The 20,680-nt window shown below is 38.5% G+C and overlaps 1 protein-coding gene across 4 annotated transcripts in view; it reads right to left on the bottom strand.

Moving 5' to 3' along the window:
* Nucleotides 1–20,680, bottom strand: part of RNF19A (ring finger protein 19A, RBR E3 ubiquitin protein ligase) — a 59,286-nt gene that overhangs the window by 12,796 nt on the left and 25,810 nt on the right. For 3 of the 4 annotated variants that reach the window (XM_068183848.1, XM_068183833.1, XM_068183841.1), the window contains exons 3-4: nt 8,277–9,027; nt 1,721–1,929 (exon numbers count right to left, since the gene is read on the bottom strand). In XM_068183848.1, the coding sequence (XP_068039949.1) occupies nt 1,721–1,929; nt 8,277–8,893 (826 nt within the window). In that variant the 5' untranslated portion in view covers nt 8,894–9,027. Of the gene's footprint in view, nt 1–1,720; nt 1,930–8,276; nt 9,028–10,187; nt 10,211–20,680 lie in introns of those variants that run through there. The other variant, XM_068183856.1, reaches the window with a different exon arrangement.

Below are 20,680 nucleotides of genomic sequence, written 5' to 3'. Positions count from 1 at the left end.
AAGGTGGAGTAGACCACATTCAAGAAACCGAATAGTTAATGCATACTTTCTGTTCAAGGATTTTCTGAGCTTAATGAAATATATATTAGAGTCTGACATTAAATATGTATGCTAACACAGGACTGATAATAAGGTCTCTTTAAATATAATCCTCTTTTACGTTTCATGCTGTTATGAATCTTGTACTTTAATATTCAGTCTCCACTCTGTTAACATATCTTAAATCCATCTCCCCATTCACATAAATGCACTTCTTGGTACTGCCAACCTCCTCTTCAGTCCTTTTCACAGCCCTACTTTATACTTACTCACTCCCTAAAAAAAATATAGTGTAGCAGAAGAAAACTCTGGAGAATCTCCATGTTCCCAAGTCAAATGTGGAAAAATGAGGTTAAATGACCAGCTCTCTCAAACAAGGGATCATTGAGCAACAGTGAAATACACACACACCGCAGTTGTGATCTTCACTCCTGTTTAGCACCTGCACTTTAGGACAAGCTATTTATTCACAGCAGCAGAAATACCTTGCCGCTCCTAGTGCAGAACTCCAAGTTTACTGCCTCGGTGCTACCAGGTAGAACAAAGGGAAAGGAGAGCACTTGCTTGATAGAAAGAATACCTAAAGAGGTGCAGAACCAGCAGAAAAAAGTACCTCTACCAACCCCAGTGCACAAGGAGTAAGCAGCTGAAAGGATTCATTAGCTACTCCCACATGGGAGCATAAGCACAGCCTACAGGGCAGAAAGTAAAGAGAGCAAGTACTTCAGCACAGGAAAGGCAGAGTTACTGCTCTTCAGACTGAGAGGAACTGAAAGGGTAAGGAAAGGAGCTGGTGTGCTAATTTATTTAGCTTATTTTCAATTTTATTTGAAAGCAAGAGCAAGATGCCAATTTTTAGGGCAAGATGGGATGCATTGCTAAAATGAGCCAGTGCAAATTACAAATTAGAGACTCTCAAGTCTGGGGCTCAATTGGAGAAAAACAGCTCTAACTACAAGGTGCAAGTGAGACTCTTTACCCCAAATATCTACCTTGCTTGCTCAGGCAGAGACAAAAGCTGCCAAATAAATCTGAGCTTGGTGTAATTCAGAGCCAATTTTTATCAACAGCAAACTGCAATTTTGATGCGCTAAACACTACTCTGAATAGTTTATCTGCTTTTTTTTGGGATTTACAAACAAGCTCAGCTTTAAGAGATGGAATTGTTTGCCTTCTGGTAGACAAGACAGATGAGCATTTCCTAGAAAACCTGAACTTAGTACTAATAAAGATGTCAAACATCAGAGCTGGCATCAGAGTAATAGTCTTTTTGAAAACAGAAAATCAGTGGTTACAAGTCTTAATTTTAACAGGTGAAGAACTTCACCTACAGTGGAGAAAACAAGTGTACTAAGTGATACAACTAAAAAAGTCAACATGCTAATGTTGACATGGGATGCCTTGCAGCAAGTTCATTTGATTTCCCATTTTTCAACTACAAAGAACTTAAAATGGTGACATGCTTTTAAGACTTAAGTCAGATGTTCTGGTCACAGAGTACTTCAAAGCATAACATTTAAAATTTTAATCCAAATTTAGAATTGTTATTTTATGTTTCTGAAAGACAAAGCATCTAGTATCTATCTACCATGTCACTATTCCATTCTTTCCTTATCTAGGGTTAGTTGTGCCAATGTACAGAAGAGATGTTTTACAGACACAGCACCCCAGTCAGAAATACCTGCTGCTCCAGATTCCTGGCTGTAACTGATCGATGAAGAACGAATTGTTCTCAGGCGCAGACTCTGGGCTCTCTCCTGGCGAGCAGCATCGCAGGTCTGGTTGGGATGCCAGATTTGCTTACAGTGGTAGCAAAACTCCGTTCCGCAGCCTTCTCGTCCACACGTCAGTTTGGGGCAGCTGGCACATCCAAACGCGATCACAGCGTATCTTTAACATCAAGAGGGGCATTTTGTTACATCAAGAGAGAATTTTGTTACTAAAACCAATTCTATAGAACAAAGCTGACCAGAGAGCTGTCAGAGCAGCTGAAGCAGGTACAAAGGCAGTGGACATCAGAAGCTAACTACTTCCTTCAGGAGGTGGCCAGCACCAGATCCTAAATGCCAGTTCCACAACTCTATTGTACAGAAATACTATAATCACTGCAACACTCACTCACCTTTACTCCATGCAATATTCAAATACACTGTATTTAAAGCAGAATGCAATACTGTAAGGTTTACAGTCACCAAGAAACCACAGTCTAGAAGAGTGGGACAATAAACCCTAAAAAGGTGTTTAAGCAATTAGGAAAAGCTATAGTTTCAAAAATCACCCAGTCACTGTGGGCATGTCTTGGGTTGACCCTGTCCATGAGGGAGGATCCCTGCTAAGTGATCTGCAGTGTAACCTACAGCTGTAACGACATCTGGCTCAGCACTGCAAGACATTTTAGGATTTTACGAGTTGTCTTTTATCATTAATACCACTACTTTAAATAGATGTTTGTTAACTCTTTGTATTTTAAAATGTCAAAACAACAAACCAAGTATTTATAAATAGGATTTTGGTTTCTCAATAATTAAGTCATTTAAAAAAATACACTTGAAATGAAAAAACTGATAAGAGTTTGGGCCTCAATGCCACCTTTACTCTGACAATACTACAGAGCAAAAAACCTCCAAGAGTGTTGAGACTTACAAAACTGTGTTACACTACTTTGTAATCAGACACTACATGAACAGTTACACAATTATACAATGAGAGCCGAAGTGACAAAACTGTTCCTTCATTAGACCTGCATTTCAAAGTTCACATGATAAAACCACAGTGTGTTCTCATTAACAGTAAATACAAACATATGTATATATGTTTATTAATTCATACTCATTGTTGCTTTTTTCAAGGATTTTATGCAATAGCTTTCTTTTAAATATATAATACTAAGTCCACTGGTATGAACATTTAAAACAGATGTATGCTTTTATTCACATGAACAGGGTCCCTGAGTAGACTTCAACAGATTTACAAATGCAACAAGACTTAAGTTTCAGTCTGTTCAAATGAAGGTATTTTTATCTTAAAAGACTGTTTATTTTTACCCCCTATCCATTTTATAGCAGTTGCATAAATTAACTCAAAATATTCTTTGTTAGCAATGATACTTTAAAAATATTCCCCACTCACAATTTAGCTATTTTTATTTAAGTAGCTAGATCTGAAACTCTGCAAAGATAATGCAAATCCTATCCCTTCCATTATTGTTTTAAAACAGCATATTTTATGTTCCTCCCTAGGAAATCTCGCAAACAAATAGGACTTCCAACATTTAACTTAGAGATGATGCAGTTACAAATAAGATACATGCTTGTCTGTTTATAAATATTTCTTGCTTTCCAAGTAGAGATTTATTTCAATAATTGATAGACTCTTCCATATTGCTGCCAAGTTAATCAGCTTCATTTTCCCCACCTTCTGCAAACTGAAGAGATAATTGCTTTGCATGTACACAAAGAGACTCTGATCCAAACATTTCTTCAACATAGAGGGATACATTCAAGGCTTGCTAATGTTAGACCAAAAAAATCTCAAGTCTAAGACACAGAATAAAGTATGAATTTATATCCTGCCACCTTCCTATTGCTAATAAAGCATGGGCACATCCCTGAAAGCACTCCCTAACTGGGACTGATGTATTTGGCACACCTTTAGAAGATAACTTTTTAGACCAGAGCAAACCTCAATTCAAACTGTACAGGATTACAGGTTTAATTTTAACATTTGCATTCTTTTTAAAGGAGATGTGAAGGCCTAAAGTCCTTGTTTAGGCTGAGAGAAGGGATAACCAACCAAACTCAAAGTAATATCCAGTAAAAAAACAGATGCAGTGAGCCATTAATTGAAGGCTGCACAGTGAAAAGATGGATGAAGAATCTGTACTCTTTTGCATGATCTGCTTTTTGCCTTTTAAAGGTATGAAAATTTAGGAATTGCTGCTCTCTTCTATGTCAGCAATACAATCTCAGAACAAAACCATTAAATAATTCAAACAGAAGAAAAGACAGAACACATTTGGAATACTGATTCAGTGACGATTGTTAAAATTACACTGGAGAACTGGTATGAAAACCAGAATATGAAGATATTGGTCTAGGAGAAGGCTCATGAGGTTTTGTACCAGTGCTCCTTCCCCAGGGAAGGATCACCTATGTGACAGTGTCTCCTATCTCTCCTACCACTGCTGGTCCAGACTTTCACAGTGTTTCAGGTAACAACCATGATCAGGATGCATTTGAGCTTGCAAGAGAAGCTGCGGATGAAGCAGCCCAGGGTCGGAAAGTCTGCGGTGCCAGTGGTATGGACCATTCTGGCATGGGCTGCTGCAGTGCAGACCCCTCAGCCCATCCAGGGCAGAGCTGCTGCAGCAGAGCTTCTCCTCCAAATTGATCTGCAGTTCTCCTGTGGGGAGGATAAGAAGTTCTCCACTGGGACAGAATTAAGAGCAATACACTTGGTACTGTAGATAACTTTTTTCAAGATCTGTTTGGTTCATGTTTTGCTGTCCCTAGGACTTGTTTTTACCCAAATAGAGTTGAAACAGAGAGGAAACATAATTATTTGCTTATTAACTATTAATTGTTATTTCCTTAGAACCCAGGAGACCAATGATGTAAAAAAACCCCTATGCTTTAACAGACTGATCTAGCTTCCCTCCATTTTTTCATTTCAGGGATCAAATTTTTTATAATTATTTGCTCTTTATCTGGTCCAGGTTTTTGACTTCGTGTGATGCCCAAACCCTGAAACAACACTACATGGGATGTTTGATCAATGCTGAGAAGAGCTGAAGCACTGTTGTGCACCATCCATTTTTTACCTATTTGTGCAGTAATTTTTTCCTACCAAAATACTCAATTTCACACCAATTTCCTATTTATTACGGTACTTGTTTCTAATCTTCAAGTCAACTTCAGGAAATTATGCTACCCTCTGAAGTTATTGCACCCCTCCTACTTTGGGATTAATCGCAAGTTTAGCAAATGCATTCCATCCAACTCTTTCATGAAATACTTGAATCATGGTAAAAGGTCATAAACCTAATGCATTCCGGTACAACAATTCAAAAACTGTTCATAAAAAGAAAAAAAACCCCAGCTTTAATTGCATATTGTACAACTGGATTAGCTGTCAAAGCAATTCGAAACTGTGACTACTGTTGCACCACACAATTATTAAAGCAAACGTCAGCTGATCTGCAGTTTGTGTGTGCTGAATGCCATGCATCATCCCTGAACAGCATTTGTTAGCAAAGGCTCTTCTGTGGAAGTCTGAGTAGTGTTTGCTTCCCTAAACCTTACACCTGTACAGTTCCTTCCTTCATCTTCCTGCTAAGCTCCACCACAACATCAAATCCCAATTATTACTTTCCACACCACTCCCACTTCTCCTTCCTACCTCCCTCTGTGTGCTTTCCCTCAGCTAGGCACATACAGACTTGTCAGACAGTGCAGTGGTGGCTGCCTGGAAGCCAAATTTACATGTTTAACTGGAGGATTCATACACAGGTATTACTCTTGCTGGAGGCACTAATGATGGGCTTTCTGTTGTTCAAGTAGTATGTATGCCCTTTCCCCTAAACTACTTAGATTGACTTTTGCTGAATTCTCAATCCCTGCTGCCCAACAGATCTAAGGGTTCTGAAGGTTTCAAAACAATCAGAAGAAGGCTGGGAAAAACACAAAACATGATTGCAGGAGCTCTTGTTTGTTTAGGATGGCATCCAGAAACAGTGATCCTCCTGAGAAGTACCCAAGTAGCCAACTTTATTCCACTTTAAACTAGTAATGAGAATTCAGTGAGGAGGCACTCTATGCATTAAAAGCAGAATTCATCTATCACTGTGAAGCATTTCCCTGCCACTTCAAGTATAAGGAAAAACCACGGTATCAAAAGCACAACATAAGGTTGTCCATGCAGTACAAGTTTGTTCCCTTCACACAGACATTGGCAGAGTTTATCTGCCTGGCAATATACTGTATTTTTCACAGGATTCCCCTCGCATGTATGGAGCATGCAACAAGCAATTCTGGAGCAATGATTTAAATACTTGCTGCACACTAATGCACTGCTGTGGTCCCACATGACTGTCTGAAACTTTAACTTTGCTCTGAACACCCACTTTTTATTTTTATGTTGGTGTTATCCATAGCAATTATCATCACAGTTTCTGACCACTAAAAGATACTTAGGAGTTTGTTTTTTAAAAAACAGATAAGAAAATTGACGCATAAAAACCAAAACAGGTTAAACAAGCCTGCCTTAGTCCACTTAATTAAGTACTAAAAAAGTATCTGAACCATTGAAACATGGTAAAACAGAAAATATTTTAATGGGTCTTAAATGCTTCTCTTCAGCTTGAATAATAGCTGTTTGTAACCCAAAAACTCAGGGCAAAGCATATGTCTGTCTATCAAATAATACCTTCTAGTGGTTGTTTTATTTTGCAGTATCAAAATACTAATAGTAAACTGTACTGGCTTTGCCCATATCACTTTGTTAAAAGCTTAACCAAAACATCCCTTGTTGGGGAAGATGAAACAGGAAAGCCTTATAAATATGACTGCCTGGCAAAAGATTTTGAGAATTTGGAAACTATGAGTGAGATTGAAATGAAAGCAAGCTTTGGAAAACAATAGTATGGCCAGCAGAAGGTAATCCCTTTTTGATTAAATGATACCCTCTGCTTGCAGACAGGTCCAAGGGTCAGAGCAGACCCTACTAGTTTGGCAGAAGGGGTCCAAAGAGTAGTTTTTGGGGTTTAAAATGTAACACAGTGTAATGTAATGATTCTTATAGGCTGTATGTAAATGCTTTAGGATTTGTATCTTGTACTAGATTGTTTAGTGAAAATTAGAATATTCAGCACAGAAGAAGATTTATTATATTGTAACAGAAAATTCCTCCCTCTTGCTCTTTCGGGTCTTGCTTTCGGGTTCTTCTTTCGGGCCTGCTCGGAGCTGTGGCTGGCAGCTCCAATCAGGGCCCCTGCACCCACGCCCTTTGCAATGAACCGCAAGTTCCAAGACCTGGCTTCAGAGATCTCCCATCTCCGTCTGTCCCGACCATCCTACTCACCCTCACTCCTACAAACCCTCAAGTTATTTTTCTTTCCATCCTCAAACTATGCCACAGCAATGCCATCTACTTTGGACCAGATATGAAACTATCAACTTTCCAGTCCCTGCTTTTGACTTGCGTTAACAAATTCTGTTTCTTTCAAAGTATGAAAGCAAAATCGTATTTTAAGTAAGTCCTAAACATTAAGCATCTGGTCATTAATACTGGAGTATTTAATCTACCTAACAGTCAGTCCTATCTTGTTTGTTCTCCTGCAACATTCTTCCTTCTCTTCATTCTTCTTATTGCTCATCTGTGAGGCTTTGAAACAGATCTGTCAGCTTCTGAGTTTTTAGTATGCACTGCACACCTGGATTGCAGTCATGCCTATAATCTTTAAGCAGTATGATAACACAAACAATCTCTAAAAAAGCAGCTTGCTGAAGAATGGCATTGAGACACCAGCAGCACAAAAGCATGATGAGCTGCTGCTCAGTATTATTCAGCCTATTTAGAATTCAGCATGGTTTCAGAACTGTTTAAAGTATTAAAGCAAAGTTAAAACATTACGTTCCCAGATAATAAGCAGGAACAACCTGATTATCTTACATCAGAATCCTGCTGACAGGCAACAAGTGCTGTCTCAATCAGCCACAAGATGGAAGATATCTGAAGTAGGAGAGGCCTTTTAATTCAAAGAAAAGCTTAAATCATTTTTCACAGTTAAAAAGCCAAATTACCCACTGTGCTTTAACAAATTAAGTTAAATTACTGTCACCAGTTTTTCAATTCTCTTCAGTTTGAGCTCTGTACCATTGCCTTGGCAGTGCAACATCTAAATTTCTTTTGCTTACTGTAAATAAATGGCAGGCATCTACCAATAAAAATTGCTTGACATTGCTGAAATTCCCTCTGTGCAGAAAAAAAAGAAAAACCTACTCAAGAAAGCATTTTATTTTGGAAGGTGGCTGTGGCTTGGAGTGGTTCTCATTCCTGTTTTCATTTTCATTTGTTTTGATTTCTTGTCTTTATTTTATTAAAGAGAATTCTACCTGCTACCTACTTGTACAACAGTCACAACAACCTAAGTAAAGCATGTAACTTTTCAAAAATCATAATGCTATGAAAATTATGTATTTACACTGTGACTTTTTTGCAAATATAGAAAAAATACATACCCACAATCTGGAGCTGGGCACCACCTACAATCAGGATCTGCAACCAGCCATCGCCTAAGCATAAACTCTTCATATTTTTCCATCAAGATGTCATCATTTAATATCAAACGAATATCATGAGGATTAAAGCGTTCTGAGCATTCTGGGCAGCTAATATTAACTCTGCTCTCAGAGATTTCTATCCGCAGATACTGACGCAAGCAATCCACACAAGATCTATGGTGACAAGTCATTATCTCTGGGAACCTGTCCTTGGAGTGCCGCAAAAGGCACAAGGGACATTCCATGAAGTCTCCACTTGGTTTGCTGCTAGAGGTTGTTCCGTTATCAGAAGAGGTACACGTGGAGAAAATAGAGTTCTTGTCAGTACACATTTCTGAATGAATACTTTCAATACTTGCAATTCCATCAACACCTCCATTTAAATCCCTAGACTTGCGTTTCGTGTCTTTTTTTCTCCGAAAAAGTGAACCCAATGAAATTCTTCTTTTCTTTGGTGCCTTTTTAACTGATGGCAAGCTCACAGAGGAAGCAGAAGACTGGAGGTCCCGATCAGAGCCCATCTGCCGATGTAAACTCATGTCTAGGTCACTCATCAGAAAGGGGTTAAATTTCATATACAATCCTAATCATTTTTAAGGATCAAACAGAGGCAGAGGATACAGGCATATTATTATGTAATCCAGTTTGAGAGTCTTCATGCAGAAAATTCACATGTATCTGCTTCCAGCAAATTCTTCAGAAAAATTCCCTGTATTAGGAGGAGAGATGGAAAAAAAGCAGGATTAGAATCACAAGTATTTATATTGGTTCTGAAAGGTCACAGCACTCTAGTGACCTGTTATTCCTATTACTACCATCTTTTCCTCACCATCTGACCCAAGACCTCTTACAGTCAGCTTTTTCTAGCCTTTACATCCTTCTTGTCTTAACAAGCCTGAAATTTCCTTCTGGTCAAGGACTATCTTTGTTACACTTAATCAGTGCAGAGAACAGCATCTGCACTCCCCTGCTCCTCCGAGGAAAGTAGAGTGTGTGCATGTGTTTATGCATGTGTAGAAATTACCAAAACTCAAGGTGACAATTGAGTAAATATGCCAGTTCTTCTACAAAACTTAGCAACAGGCTCACAGCATTGGAAACTTTTCTGTTTTCTCTACCTTACATTTTCTGCACATGTGATAAGGTCAAGTACAAATCCAATATAGTTAATTAAAAGAAAGATTTCTCAGTGTTTTTTGAACCATTTAGACTGACAGCAACAATTAAATGACTGTGGCTAAACAGCTCAAGATATTCTCAAAATCTGAGGGTTCTCAGAGAAGTATGCATATTTATACCATAAGGCATCTGAATATTTCAGGGAGCAGAGCTGATGAGTGACAGCCAACACTGCTTGATTAAATAGAAGCTGAAGGGCAGGGCAAAGACTACAGTTAAGGTGACAACATTTGAATTTTTTATCAGATGTATTTCTGTAAGAAAAAAAACAGCCCTCAAACCAGATTCCCATCACATACCAAGCTTCAGTTATAAGCTATGTATAAGATGACACCAAGGATTTCCTTCTGTTCTCTGCTGCTTAAATGACTGCACAGTGAGGAGAGAAAGGAAGAACTCTTCCTATTTTCCTCTGACAGAGGAAAAAGCAGATCATCTCCAACCACTAAGTTCTCCCCAAACATGCAACTATTCCCACTTCTTGGAAGCTTGACTGTACAAGAGGAATTTTTTTAACTTTTGGTGAACTGCATCTGTAGCAGAAGAATGAGAAGGCATTTCTTATGTGACACCAGTGTTGCAAATCCATGTGTAAAGCTACTGCCATGCAAAACTACTGCCATCCTTTCTTTCCTCAGGGTTTCCCAACTGAGCCCTAAGAAATGTGTAAATGGGTTTCTATGACCTTACCAAAAGATAGAATCTGAAACTGGATACTAAAACCAAGTCCAAAGGTAGAAACAAAGGAATGCAGAGATGAATGCCTCTGTTTATAAGAGCTAAGCAGTCTGCACAGCCCCTAGAGACCGGCACAAATCCAAACACGTGCTGCAGTCTCCGGAAGGGATCACTGAGCTGCTTGGGTCAAGACTGGGGAAGTTTCAGGGGATGGCTCACCAGCAGCGGAAACAGGAATCCCTCTCCAAAGAGGAAAGGCAGAAATAGCCCACAGGCTCTCCATCCCAGCAGAGCAGTGCATGCAGCACAGCCACTGCTGGGCCCTCTTCAGACCACCACAGGCAGCTGCTAAGTCTGTACCAGCAGGTAGCCAAGACAACACCACCCAGTTTACACCACCACCCAGTATGCCAGTACTCCACAAGTGTGAAAATTAGAGACAAGAGAAAAAGGGGGAAAAACACCAACCCCACATAAAAATCCCAACCAGAAAACACGTACATCTCCTGGTTTTGATAAAAAGAGGTCTTACATTCTGAGCCCCTAGAGTTATTTTAGAATTAAAAAACCACCATATTCTATTTTTCAAATGCTGAATTATGACTGCTTTCTTCTTTCTTTTTTTTTTTTCTAATAAAGGAAGATCTTACCACTGTGAACATATTAAAAAAATAATCTTAGTATACTCTCAGAGTCTAAAATAAAGAGTATAAATACTCCAAGAACATAACACACTCTTCCTTCCCTCCTAAGGGAACGTTTTTAGTCAAAAAAACCTATCTTGCATGCTTTACCTGCTCCTGTTCCCAAAACAAATTTAACAATTTTGCAGCCTCTGTTTCTCACTAAATGAACTAAACATTCCCTGATCTTAAAAAAAAAAAAAAAAAAAAAAGGTGAAACTGAAAAAAAACTACTCCATAATTTTCACAGAAGACATCCTTCTCTCCAGGATCTTGTTATTATATTACATCATAGACAGACACAACTGGTACACCATGTCTGAAATATACTACAGATACAGTCTATTGCTGACAATTAAATCTGTATGTTCAGAAGTGCAAGAATAACCTTAAAAGCATTTTTATAACTGGATAATTACTAATTACTAACATTGGTATGTTCACACAGATACCACGAGGGCAGTGGAAAGTGCCAACCTCCCAAATCAGGAGAGTTCATGAACAAAACGAACAGCAAGCAAAGCATTCATTTCAGGCAAAAAGTCTGTTGCTGGGGTTTTTTTTGGGTTTTTTTTGGTTTTTGTTTTTTTTTTTGTTGTTTTTTTTTTGTTTTTTTGCAGGGGGTTTGTGTTTTTGTTTGTTTTTAAAAATAAAATAGAAAAAGGTAGGAAGTAAACACAGTAACACAGCCAAGTGTATGACTACAAGCCTTCCCCTCCTCCCTTTCTCTGGAGAGGAAAGAATGTGTTATTACAGCATTTCTGCCAGTTCCAACAGATGTACAAAATCAAGAAATAGCAGTTCTGGTGTTGAACCAGTTGTACTTTTTTTCTTTTTAAATAAACAAAGATTCTCCCATGATGTAAAAAAAGGGAGACCAGTACATCCCATAGTTCTCTCTGCATAATGGGATCTGATAAGCAGTCTCTCCAAAACAGCAGATTGCTATTCTAAGGAAAATAGTTAAACTTTGACAGGATTTTTGAAAAGAAAAGTTGCTGGTTATTTCAGACAATCATCAATTATACTCTTTAGATTTAAATGCACAGAACTAGTTTCAAAAGCCAAGCTCTTCCTTATATAGTAATTTTGGACTGACATTCTAGTGACGCTCAAAGATGACTTTGCTGAAGTGAAAAGATTCAGCAGATGATTTATTAGAGGAAAAAATGAAGACAAATGTTACAATGCTAATAATGATCAGAGCTGCACAAAATCGTAAAAGCTTTACTAGCGCAATCTGGAGCACTGGCCAGTTCTCATGTTGCCCAACCCAACAGAGCATCTGCATGTTTCTGCTGACAAAAAGAAGAAAAAAAACCCTTGATTTTGTACAGCCGGAGAACACAATGCCCATATTATTCCACTAACAACAAGTCCACATGAAGGGGATATGCTGTGTGCAAACTGAAGCTCTGAAATCCAACTACTTGAAATGAGCAAGTACACATATACATACAAACTATGGCAGTAATAAACAATCTGATTTTGAGGCAACATACGTTGCAAGTTTTGCATTACTCTCACTGACCAGTATGAACTCTGTCAACACACAGAAGAAACTAATAGGAGCAACAGAAAACTGACAGAAAAAACAGAAAGTGTAAATCCTAAAACTTTTAAGTTCACACTGTTTTCAACATTTCCTCAAAAGCACTTACTGCCTACAGAAAACCCATATTTCTGGCTTCCCGCCATGCCCAAAGCCCTACCACCAACCCAAATTCCAGCCGTGCTTTGCATTCTGCTCGTGCCACAGACTTACCCGTTGCCACAGCACAAACACACCTTGTCATCTGAGGATGCAAAAAGGACATTTACAGTTTCAAATACCTGAAGCTCAGTATTAAACTGGTATCTGTTCCTTCTGCAACCCTGCCTAAACTATTTGCTAGGGAAACCTAATAAGCATCCAGCTAAATGCCTTAAATAGCTCTTTTTGACCATGCTCCTATAAGTAAATGCTATTGGTGACCATATAATGGAGGGGGAGAGAAAGGAATTAGGAATAATCTTGCCAAGGGAGAAGATTTCATCTGAAGAGATGACTGGGGTGAGACTATCTTCTAATATGGCTCTCCATGGCACAATCTTTGCTTTTCTCATCAATTTCAAAAGGCTTCGGAAATGCCCTAAGTGCAGCTGAGAATAACTCTGCTGATTTTGCAAGAAAAGAGTGACAAACGCCTACCTCCATAAGCCCAGCTGCTGGGGGAGATTAGCTCCCTCATGCTCCTAACTGTCCTCCAAACACACCAGAGGCACAAGCTCAGCATGCTGCCTGCTCTTCCATTACATGCCCAGTCTAGGCTACAGGGGCAAAAAGTCTGCCATCAGGACAAACAGCTTCACACGTTTGCAAAACAAAGGCAGGCTTAAACATCAGTGTAGGAAAAGGAGAGGACCCACCATAAACAGAGATGTAACTACATCCTCACTAAAACACCTGAAGTATTCCCTCATGTAATTGGTGCTTAAATAGCAAATCTAGACTTCTGTTCCAAACAAACTCTCTTCATCTTAGGCATTTGCTCCTCCAACAATTTAGCCAAGTGCCAAGTCTGTTAGCATACTGGAAGCTACTTCTTGATTAAAACTGACTCTTAATAGCTTTCTTTCTGACATCTACAATTCCCAACATCTATCCTCTCTAGCTGCTTTCTGAAATGCACTGATCCAGCTTAAAGAGAGCTGTAAAAAAAAAAAAACCAAACCTTCAGAGCTTGAATTTCAACCACCATCACAGATAATTTCTGCTTCCCTCTTCCAATAAGCGTCTCCTATCAATCACACAGAATTCTAAAATTTCTAAGCTGCGATGTTCTTAGCATAGAGGTATCACTAATCATCTAAAAGAGGCATCAAAAATAAATTTTCCTTTTCATTTAATCCATGGTCTAATAATTATAAATATAGGGGAATAAAATGTAAAACAAAAATATGGAAGAGCTGAAGCTACTCAATTAATACCAACACACAGGATTTTGAAAATGGAAAACAAGTACCTGATTTCAATGGCCATTCTTTAAGTGTCAGCTCATGCCACAGCAGTGTTTAAAACTGGGGGAAAAATACAAACACTTTTGCCTGAGAATTTCTAAAAGAGCGTATCCCTACTTGCTTTACACATGCCTCAGGTTCAAGTATACATCTGGCATTGCTGAGTTAAAAGAGTGATGAACAGCCTGGAAAAGTTTAACATCTTAGACAAGGTTAAATTTTGACATCTATGTGCTTCTGCAACACTCTGTTCCATTAAAAACACCTCACCATAGTCGTGTCAACGCACATGGTGTCAGGGCATGTTAGGACTGTTACTTGGTTTTATTACAGATGATTTAGTACAAGCAGAACAAACACTTTGCAACTTGGAAGAAAACAGATGGAAATTATGTTGAAACAACAAAGGCTCTGGCAGAACCTTTATATGCACTAAGATGAAATAAAATCGTTTAACAGTAACATAATGCAGCATATTGTGTTAGGCAAATACATATTGTGCAGGTGACATGCTTAACTGCAATGATTACCAGAATACCTTAATGACTCCTTCAGTATATTTCCCTTCATATTCTAAGATCTAAGAATAGCAGCATTTTCCATGTGGTGTTTCAAAGACTGTAAAGACACTTCAACTTAATTTGTGTGGCATTTTTGATTGTCTTCTAAGTTTGATTTCTAATAAAAGGTGAAATAAAGGGTTGATAGTATTTGGATTAAACTGAACAGTTAATTCTACAAAAGAAAGTTAAATTTGTATCAGAAGATTTCTCAAGCTTTTAACACAAACTCAGACATACAGATACTTATTAAACATTTACAGTGATTTGTTACAGTCTGACATACAGGATGCAGAAAATTTTGTCAAAGCCTCTTAAATAATTCATTTAAATCAAACTGAACTGTGTAAAAGTACTTTTAATGTATGCTCATGCCAATTTTACTTCATTATGACTTCTCTCCTTCGAAAAACGGCACCAGTATGGTAACTTACAAGTTATGGAAGTCTTACCTTCCTGCGAAAGTGTCTGAAAGGTATATTTTACTTTCTATCCAGCTTTGTTCTAAGAGCTATGTATGTGAATGCTTTTCTTATAGCATGAAGAACATTTATTACAAAAGTTACTGAAGTTGCTCCTACTAGTGGTAAATCCTTTCCAGACTGAAAATCACTTGATCATTTAGTTAATTACATCTCATTTCTTTATGCTTACAATGGACTGTTGATAGCTGCAGAGGCCATTATTCCAAAAACAGAATTCCCAAATCCACAACTAACTCAAGTGTTTCAAAACCTTTAGAAATCTGCCATGTCAAGACTTAAACTTCTCATCTCATCTTTAAATGCCAGAAAAACAGCTGCAGTGACATACTATCACTTCTTTAATTTATGTAAATCCAAAAGACTGTGAGCGGAGTTCCCAACAAGTACCATACCAAGCATTCACTCACTAATTTGGAGCTCACAGTGGGCTCAGTGAAGGTGCTGACAAGATCTGAGACATGCCCATATCAGCACAGTAAGCAGAATAGGGTAGGGCCCTTATCCCTAATTTGAGAGGAAATCAAACCCTCAGGAATAAGCCAGCTTGGCACATGTAAACCATTAGACCAGTGCCAAGTGAGGAACAAGGGGTCTTCCAGGAGCAACAGCAGTTGCTTTAACAGATGGAAGTTTCTATAATGCAGTCCATTTACTTTAGAGAACGTCTCTCCTGACTTCTTATGGGGAGATTTAGGTTAGATGTTAGGAAGAAATTCTTTACTCAGATCATAGTGAGGAACTGACACAGGTTGCCCAGAGAAGCTATGGATGCTCCACTCTGGGAAGTGTTCTAGGCCAGGTTGGACAGAACTCTGATCAGCCTCATCTAGTGAGTGGTATCCCTGCCCATGCAGAGCAGGGGGGGGTGGAACAGGATTATCTTTAATGTCCCTTTCAGCCCACATAATTCTATGATTCAATGTTATTAAAAAACCCTGATATTCATGGATACTATTATACAAGAATTAAGAGAAAAGCATTTGTGAGGCAGAGATTAAATTATCTCTACTGTATTTACTACACACAATTACCTCTACTCTGTTACCATGTCTCAGTTTGTTCTGACTGAGCTTTATTTTTCCTTAAGGTCCTGTGTCAATTATCTGGAAATGCTATTTTCACTTACAGAACAAAGCAATATTGTTTGTAAAACAATGACACAAACAGACTGACTATGAACCCACTTGGGCTCAAGGACTGAGAGAGTCAGACTGACCGAGCATGAAAATCAAAAGATTGACAGTATTTAAAATACAGAGAAGCCTACAGAACTGTCAAAAGTTAAGTGATATACAATGTTCTGTTTTAAAATTCACAATGGTATGCAGCACATGACAAACCAACCCTGACAGCTAGAAAAATCATCAACAGCTTATTAAAAAAAAAAAAGTTATGCTTCTTCCTCAGAAATTTATGAGCAATACATCCTGTATCATGTGTCCATGACAGCTGCTATTAGGAAAGGAAGTCTCGCAAGCTGCTCAGCTCATTCTGAAAATCTCTGAACAAATGATTGACAAAACTGTTCCTCTTGCAGATAATGCATGTAAAGAAGAGAGTACACCCAAAGTGCCTCCCTCGGTCTGGTGGCAAAGTGGAAAGAATTCCTTAAATTCTGAAAACATTAATTTTCTAAACCAGCAGCATCAATCTGGGTATATTGTGTGCAGTGGTCGACCAAAGCTGAGAACTCAGTGGAGAGATGCTTTCTATTTGTGTATCTGCAGGCCTGTGTCAGTTGCAAATAAGAACATTTGCAATTTCCCCTTATCTAACCCAGCAGAGCAATCAGTTCAACCACGCACTCGCTTGCGTGTCAAAAGCTTCTCCTGTGCACTGTGGTGCCTTCTGCAAACAAATGTGCACCAAACTCTGCCAAAAGGAAACCAAAGTCTTGGAAACACTGAAGGGAAAAAAAAAACACAACAAAACCAAGAAGGAAGCAAAACAAAAATCACCAAAACGTTTAACTATTTTAATCCTTTAATAATTAAAATCCTCACCCTAGGACAATGCTTTTCTTGCAAAAGTAACTGGAATGTGTTCTCTTAGTGCAATGATGGGCATGTATGTTCACTTCTGAATATTGTGGAGAGATTTATTTTTATGTATCTGTATCTATATATAGATATTTAAGTATTGTTCTAAAATATTTTACTAGCTAGTGGTCTGAAAAGTGAAAGCAACACTAAGGGATTTTAAAACTGCACAAGCTGTGTCTGCTATGTACCAAAAAAAGAAGTTAAATTAAACTGTATTAATGCTTTCATTCCTGCAGTTGCTTTTTATTTTACACGATACATTGCAAAATGACCAGAGTAAAGACATACACCAGTGAAATAAGAAAAGACAGTTTTTCTTTCCTGCAGTGTCACCACCCCTGCAAGTGGAAAACATTGCAACACTCCTAAATGCTGAGATCATTCCTACAGAAAACTGTTCCAAAATGAAAATAACCAATACCAACAAATTTCCAGAATAAGCAGATTTAATTTCAGGTCTGTAATTTTGCCTGGTAAAACAGTAATGGCTACATACTGAATTCTGACAAACTTTTGTTTTCAAGCAGGCTTACAAATTTGCCCCACTACAAAAACAAAATAAAGAGTACCAAGAAATAAGGTGGGACAAATATTGTAGTAGAGGGATCTGGAACCACAAACAGGAGTTCCAGGGAGAGCACATTGATAGAATTTGAACAGCATACCAGAGACAGCAGCTTGAGGGGATATATAAGAGGTTACAGATTGCAGTTCCTGGCTCCTAATGATTTTTAAATTCAGCAAGAGTCAGAGTTTCTGTCTTGCGCTGAGGGAAGATCTTATTGACTGTCTGATTGGCAGCATCTTCCAGCTCTGTTTTATCTCTGGCATAATCAACCTCTATTTTGGAGGCAAGGGGGACAAAGAAAACATACAGAAAAACAATCCACAAACACCAATATTTCCCCCCCGCCCCAATCTTGAAATAGCTTTGCCTCCAAGTAAGAAATGCTGGAAGCTATTAATGGATTACTTTATTAAACATTTGGTGCTATTTTACCATTTAAAACCCCCCCCCCCCCCATATATACAGATATACTTTGCATAGAACTTTTAAAGTAAACTAATTAAAAAGTAGTTAGAATTGCTAAAAAGTTAGTAAGAGTTTTGAATTCTTCCAGGTTAGGCTGTCCAGATTAGACATCAGGTTAGGCTGACTGATGAGACCTTACCATGGCGATAAGAACTTGGTCACAGTTTCTGAAAGTCACTGTGACAACTCACAGTTACTTACTTTGCCAGTATCTGAGCCCTTGAGAACTGAACAACTGCCCTGCTTTGGTGTGCCTTTGATATCTCTTTACATAAATAATTTTGGTAAATATAATTCAATATAAAACTTTCAGAAAAGCTTGGATGACTGAGTGAATAATCCATGCCTGTCTATTTTAGTAGTAGCAAGTCAGGGATACAGACAGAAACTATGACAGAGTTTTCTGAACTCTGTTACAGCTAATGCCACAGCTTCTGAAACTGCCCTCAGGTCAGGTACAAAGTTGTACCAGCCTAACCAACAGCTCCTGTTCACTCAAGAGGTAAGATTAGGTCAAAACCTAGCAAAACACATTCAATTATCCTGCAGCCTGACCTATTAATTTATTCTGCCAAGTACGTTAAATGAAAAATCCTGTATGGATATATTTCAAATCACCAAGTCAGTTTCTTGCAATAATAGTTCTAAATTAACCGCTGCAATATCAAATACAGCCCAATATTAAAAAACAAAACAAAACAAAAAAAACCACAAACAAAACAAAACAAAACAAACATCAAAAAACCAAAAACAACTGAGAGAAAAAGAGACAAAAACAAAGACAGGGAAAGGTCTAGCCAGGGAAACAAAAATACTCCATCCTGCCAGAAACACTGCCTGTAGCTTCCAGACAGGAAACTCACTGCCTCCAGAAAAACCATTGGCGTCAGGAAATGGCAGAAGTGCCACGAAACTTATCTCACAGCTGAACTTAATGTAAAATGAAGGGAGAACTTTAGAAAAGGAAGGCAAAGACAACGGACTAGCCACAGATCTTTGCTTATGAATACACTAGGTGAAAATTTAAATCTTACTGATGTGTCTTCAGAAGAAAGAATTAATGGAAAAGATTATTCTAGTCCAGCTGAAAAGAAATAAATAAAAAACACCAGGCTGAAAAGATAGAGCCCATTCAGCACAAGAGAAGGGGAATGATCTAGCAGCATTTACAGGCAGACTGCACTAGCACTGTAAATAGTGTAAACACTTTGAAGGCCCAAAGCAAGAAAAAGCTGAATGCCAGTCATTTAAAGTACATCTGACGCTTTACCCGCGCTGGAGCCACAGTACATGCCAATAGGAGGAGTTATCCTGCCAGCACAATTATCCCACCCACAACACCACCATCCTATGCCAGAAGATATGCTATGTCAGCACACAGCAGGATTTAGCTAGGTTGATGAGAGTTTTTCCAAACATTTTTCACTGACATCGACACAGACTGAGGAGTAAGCAGAGTTTCTCTGTGCAAAACAACTGCTGCATAAAACGGGTAGAAACAAATGGGTCACCACAAACACACTCATGGCTTTAAAGACTGAATCTTGAGAAACTTTCTAAGGCTTTATTGCCTTAATGGTGTCCAAGCATGAATCAACACAGGGGAGTTTTGAATGCCCTGCAAGGCACTGCATTAGCCAGAGGCCTCGTGTCAGGTGACACGCTGGGCCACAAAGCGCTGACCAGACCCTGACAGTGCTGCCATGTTCTGGATGGTCAGAAAGCTTCACACCAAATTTTAAAAAATAAATACTCAAAGGTTTCCTGCTATGTTTCACACATTTATCAACAGAACACAAAGTCAAAAAAGACCTTCAGAAGAATTACAGTGATGTTCCTCTGCCAGCTGAGGATGCTACAGCAGTTCTTAGTGCTTAGTGACACAAATGAGTGTGTGTCAAGAGGTAGCTGCACTGTTCCACTTGCTTTTTAATTAGTGAATTACACGCCCACTGCCAGGTCTCACAACACAGTATTTCTGAAACACAGCTCCCTTGCCCTCATGCTTTTGAGGAGGGGATTGCAAAGCCTTTTCCTTTCCACTCACCCCCTCACATTCAAACTCACATACCATTTCTGTGTTGAATGTTACTTTTTTCCTTCAAAAGCATCATCTTAAACAGCTCTTTCTACATAATTATAGAAGCATCATTAGTTGGGCCCCTTCGTGCAACAGACTGTGACACATTATCTATTTCCAACAATTACAGGCAGAAAATTCAAAGCAAGCATAATGCAATTCATAGAAAAGCTACTGTGCTTCTTTTCTCCATTATTTAGAACAGCGAAACGTTTCCTAATTATAGTCTCCAAACAAACCTGTTTTATTTCAGGTTCTGAGGTAAAACCATGGCTTTGTGGTTTTTAAATAGTAACACTGGTAATATGCCTTCAACTGTACCCTTTTTAGTCCAGCACCTTAAGTCAGATTTAAAAGCTTCCTAGACCACAGAAATATCAGATTTGGTAAACTGAATTAGTACAGAAGATGCTGCCTCTAACCATGAGTACCTGCTAGCCTAAACCTGAGATCCAGCCCTCAAGTGTTGAGATTATTTCTTCCCTTTAAAAAGCAGCACAAACAATTTGCAAACACAAAAGCTTCTTGTTTGTTTTTAAATTCAGCTGCAACCCTATAGCTTGACTCTGAATCCTCTCACAGTGGGATCCACCACTCCATTCTGCTCTGATGGCCTTAAATA

This window comes from Anomalospiza imberbis, chromosome 1 (genome assembly GCF_031753505.1).
Source record: "Anomalospiza imberbis isolate Cuckoo-Finch-1a 21T00152 chromosome 1, ASM3175350v1, whole genome shotgun sequence".
NCBI lineage: Eukaryota > Metazoa > Chordata > Aves > Passeriformes > Viduidae > Anomalospiza > Anomalospiza imberbis.
This window is presented reverse-complemented; position numbering and strand designations above follow the sequence as displayed.